This window comes from Olea europaea, chromosome 15 (genome assembly GCF_002742605.1).
Source record: "Olea europaea var. sylvestris chromosome 15, O_europaea_v1, whole genome shotgun sequence".
In the NCBI taxonomy this organism is placed as follows: Eukaryota; Viridiplantae; Streptophyta; class Magnoliopsida; order Lamiales; family Oleaceae; genus Olea; species Olea europaea.
The window spans coordinates 7,362,457-7,367,344 of record NC_036251.1 but is presented as its reverse complement, the minus strand read 5'-3'; the positions used below and the strand labels follow the sequence as shown (position 1 = coordinate 7,367,344).

General features: G+C 37.3%; 1 protein-coding gene across 1 annotated transcript; it reads left to right on the top strand.

The window, feature by feature from the left end:
* Positions 1-461: 461 nt before the first annotated feature.
* On the top strand, positions 462-3,354 carry LOC111410012 (myb family transcription factor EFM-like). Its single transcript, XM_023040164.1, has 4 exons — positions 462-980; positions 1,312-1,896; positions 2,413-2,489; positions 2,664-3,354. Exons 1-4 carry the CDS (start codon positions 782-784, stop codon positions 3,147-3,149), a joined length of 1,347 nt encoding a protein of 448 aa, XP_022895932.1. The 5' UTR covers positions 462-781; the 3' UTR covers positions 3,150-3,354.
* Positions 3,355-4,888: the final 1,534 nt, after the last annotated feature.

Genomic DNA, 4,888 nt, shown 5'->3' with positions numbered 1-4,888 from the left:
GGGGGCCTAATTTTTGAATTTTGCCTCGAGCCCCGACAAACACAGGACCGGCCCTGGTCATACTAGACCTCCAAATGTAAGATTATGGGTTTCAGAACTTCTGAAAACCATACGTATTATTCTTGCTTTAGGTCGCATGAAATTTCTAAGCAATTTCAGTGTATATACCAACAGTTTTCATCATCAAGATTCAAATTTTATAAATTTAAAAAAGTTGAAAATCGAATTATCACTTTTGAAGGTTAAGAATACATGACTTTTGCTCTAATTTTCCCATAATGTATTTGCTTGGGATACTACAAAAACTATCCTAAATTTCCCCAGAAACTTACAAAGGTCAGGCTGAGCCTCGTGACCCCTCAGGTGTCAGAGACCAACTGATTCTTTCGGCACCCACCCCCACACTCCCACCTCTTCACAGATAAATATGGCCTTTTGCCTTTGCTCTTTCTTTGCAAGAAGTTACCATCCCTTCTCTTTATTTATCTTTAACCCTTTTTCTTTTCTTACTTTCTCTCTCCCAAACTCCACTTTATTCTCCTCGAACCCAACCCTAAAAAAGAAAGGTACCCCCAGGCCCTCTTGATCCTCCTTGTCTTCACAAACAACATCGCTTCCCTTTCTCTCCCACCATTTAGGTTTCAAACACAGGAAGGAATCCGCCAATACCACCCTTTATTGCCCACCTTTTTTGGGTTCCTTATTTTATCATCATCATCACTATAAGTTGATCGACATTTATATTCACACAGATTATTGAATTCATATATAGAGAGAAGAAATGATGACTTCATCGTCTGAACTGAGCCTTGAATGCAAACCCTACAGCCATTCCATGCTTCTTAAATCATTTGGAGAGCAGATTGCTGATTCTGATACCAAAAAACTTGAGGAATTTCTAGCTCGTCTTGAAGAAGAAAGACTCAAGATTGATGCGTTCAAACGTGAGCTTCCCCTTTGCATCCAACTCCTCACCAATGGTACGGTGTTTTTTTCCCTTCTGTTAACCATCTTGTCTAAAAAGTTTGAATCCATTTTGATACTATTCACATTTTCTTGCTTGAGTTCATTTTCTTACATCTGCACATGTATATTCTATATATTCTACAAGTAGTTTCTTGAAATGGATATTCATGGCTTTTGGAATAGGGTTTGTTCTTAATCATGTGAGAAATATCTTTTTTTGGGCACAACTTTTATTGTAGATGAGAAAATATGATAATCTTAAACTTTAAATAAAGCACAGAAAAAAAGACCAACTAGAATACCCATTTGTAGCTTTTGAGTTAATGATAAGAAACTTTTGACCAGCTATGGAGGCATCAAGGCAACAGCTTCAATCCTATAGAGCTAATGCTGGGCAAAGACCAGTTCTGGAAGAATTTATTCCACTTAAAAACACAAGTTCTGAAGGAATTGAAAAGGCTACAAATATGTCTGATAAAACGAACTGGATGACTTCTGTACAATTATGGAGTCAATCAAATGAAGAAAGTACAAACCAACAATCGTCTCCGAAAGAAAGTGATATGGGTTTTGGAGTTAGCCCCAAGATTGGTTTGGATGACAGGCAGAGAAATGGTGGAGCTTTTCATCCATTTTTAAAAGATTCTAGAAATTCATGTCCGAGCCCAAGTTTAACAAATTTTGCAGATTTAGCTCTTGCTTCATCGCACAAAGAGATGGAAGAAAATAAAACGAATTCAGAAGCTAGGAGAGAAAATTCTGGTAAGTGTAGTGATTCATCAGCCGAGAAAGGGCAAGTTAAAGATTCACAAACCGCCGGAATCAACCACTCCACTGCCGCACAAAATCACCGCAAGGCAAGGAGATGCTGGTCTCCGGATTTGCACAGGCGTTTCGTGAACGCTCTTCAGATGCTAGGTGGTTCCCAAGGTAATTGACCTAATCTCCCGCTGAAGGTACAAAAGCGAATTAACTTACGCTGTCCCAAGATGGGATTAATCTGTTAGTACTGCGGGTCCAGTGCAAACAGATATACAGGTGCTACACTGACAACACGTGTATGGTTGGACGATTTTTTTTAGGCCAACGCTCAATGAAAAATTGCCAAGTATCCCCTATACAAAATCTTCTCAAATTTTCCAGCATACAAAGTATTTCCCTTCAAGATGAAATCTAACTACACTCCTCATAATAACTCACCGTTTAGGGATGTTTACTCGAAGAGTGATGTTACATGTACACTCTACTTTATCACTTGATTTACATATGTTAAACTTGACGAGATACAAAAACAACTTTAATTCAGTCATTAAAGAACTACAACATATTCAGGGTGTAAGACATATAATATATTCTTGCTGGTAGGATCTCTCTATCTTAGTACAATGATTGATCAGCTTTATATGTCATAGAAGTCCAATCATTTATGGATAACAATAATTGCAGTGGCCACGCCAAAACAAATCAGAGAACTCATGAAGGTTGATGGTTTGACCAATGATGAAGTAAAAAGCCATTTGCAGGCACGTCTCTCTAAACCTTTCTCTCTCACACACAAACGTACACACATTCATAGTACCAAAATTATGTGCCATCTTTTGTCCTATTTCCAAATTCTTATTACAGCACATAAGTACAAAAAAGAACTGGTAAAACTATGCACTTTGTTTATTATGTTGTCTGTTCTTTGTACTCAGAAATACAGACTACACACTAGAAGACCAAGTCCCAGCCCACAAGCAGTAGCCACAGCAGGTCCCCAAGTGGTTTTCCTAGGAGGCATATGGGTTCCACAAGATTATGCAGCAGCCGCCGCTGTCCATGCCGGCGGCGCACCGGCTGCCATTTATGGCGCACACCCTTCTAATCATGTATCAGCAACTTACTGTGCGACACAACCAGGGACCCAAGAGTTCTACTCTGCACTAACGCCGCAACAGCCACCCATCCACCACCAGCTCCATGTGTATAAGCCACCACTGTCACAGGCACAGACGCATAACTCCCCCGGGTCGGACGTCCCGGGCGGAACCGGTGATCGGTCTGAAAGCATGGAAGATGGGAAGTCTGAGAGTAGCAGCTGGAAAGCTGATAGTGTTGTGGAAAATGGAGAGAGGAAAAGATCGTTGCTAAAGGAGGAAGGTGAAGAGAGCAATGGAAGTGAAATTACTCTTAAATTCTGATCGTCTTTGTTAATCAGTTTAGGTTAATTAATGGCTAAGTTTAGGGATAGAATAATTAACTATTTGTTAAACTCCATTGCCATATAGAGAGAGAGAGGAGTAAAAATAGCATAACCAAGAAAAGCTTGCTTTGTACCATCTGATTGTACGCTTGATGTCGCTTGTTTGATATAAATTATTGAGGAATTGATTTACAATTAATTGATTTCCTTTGTGCTTAGAGGCGAAATTATTTAGGAAAAAAAAAAGGAAATGAACAACTCAAGATTTTACAAATTTCGACCCTTAAATTATGTCTATGGCAGTGCTGGCTTTACTATAGGCGGGATAGTCGCCTAAGACCCCCCGCTTTGGTGAGGGTCCCAAAAAAATTTAGGTCATGTTTGAACCACATTTGTAAAAATAAAAAAAATACATTTTTAAATAGTGATTTGATATCATTTCATCCACACATTCTTCAATAAAATAATATTACACGCAAATCCAAAATTTTTCTTTATTTTTGAACCACACATTTTCTATCAATACACTATTAAAAAATATATTATAAGAAAAATAATGTAGCTCAAACAAGAGCTTAATATATGTTATGAAATAATATTGAAATGACTTTTGGACTTTCTTAGCAGAGCAAGGAGGATTCTGTTGTTTCGATGAGCAATTGAACACCGCAAAAAAAGGTTGGGGCCTTCTATTCCATTGTACCTTCGACGTGAGAATTAGTAATGAGGTTTTGAATCAAATGACTTATGGAAATAGGGAAAAATTTGTTGAGAGGAGACTAGACCTCTATACCTAGCACACCTCTGGAATATTTATAAGTGTTTGATGTCAGGTAACTGCTAGATGATTATTGTCCATGTATCTAGTGTAGTATGTCCATCCACTAGACAATTTTTGTCCACGACTTTATTGATACGATTTCCACCCACCAGATGATTGGTTGGATCAATGATAATCGTCAAGCAGTTATCAATCAACTAAAAAAGATGTTCAAATAGTCGAGAGTCGTGATGATCGATCTATCATAGAGAGAGTTGTCTAGCATAATGCAAGTCGTCTAGTATAACAAAATTCATGATAGTATAGCGGTAGTCGCTCTACCATAGTGGCAGTCGAACTAGCATAACGATAGTTAGTCTATCATAGTGGTAATCAATGTAGCATAGCGATAGTGGTTCTACCATGGTGACAATTAGGGTAGCATTGCGATAGTCCCTCTACTATAGTAACGGTCATGGTAGCATAGTGGTAGTCGCTCTACCATAGCGACAGTCAAACTAGCATAACGACAGTTGCTCTATCATAGCATAAGTTTATCTGACATAATGGAAGTTGCCTTCACTTGATTGACTATTGTCGTCCATTATTTATAACATATATCATCATGTTATAATTATAAATAATAAGGAAGATTTCTCAAAAGAAGTTTTACATTCTTACACTTTGTAGCAAATTTCTGTATAAAAGTTAAATATTTTTTAAAATTATACAATGCATATATATTGTTTTCATCTTCCGCAGAGCAATGAAATTTATTTATTTTTGGATAATGTGAAAGATTTATATTTAAGCCACTATCAAAAAAAACCTTAAAAACACTAAGTTGAAAGTGTTAAAGAAATAAGATTTTAGTCGTTAGAGAAAAGAAAAGTGCATTAAAGCACTTAGTGGAAATACGTGATGACACTAAGATATTTAGAGATGCTAAACAATTTACCATATGACATTATAAATTT

What these genes read in the sequence shown, in the direction of transcription:
- LOC111410012 (XM_023040164.1), top strand. Translation starts at nt 782, where the DNA reads ATGATGACTTCATCGTCTGAACTGAGCCTTGAATGCAAACCCTACAGC. An exon ending in CATCCAACTCCTCACCAATG is followed by an intron (nt 981 to 1,311) that starts GTACGGTGTTTT and finishes ACTTTTGACCAG; the next exon opens with CTATGGAGGCATCAAGGCAA. An exon ending in AAGTAAAAAGCCATTTGCAG is followed by an intron (nt 2,490 to 2,663) that starts GCACGTCTCTCT and finishes CTTTGTACTCAG; the next exon opens with AAATACAGACTACACACTAG.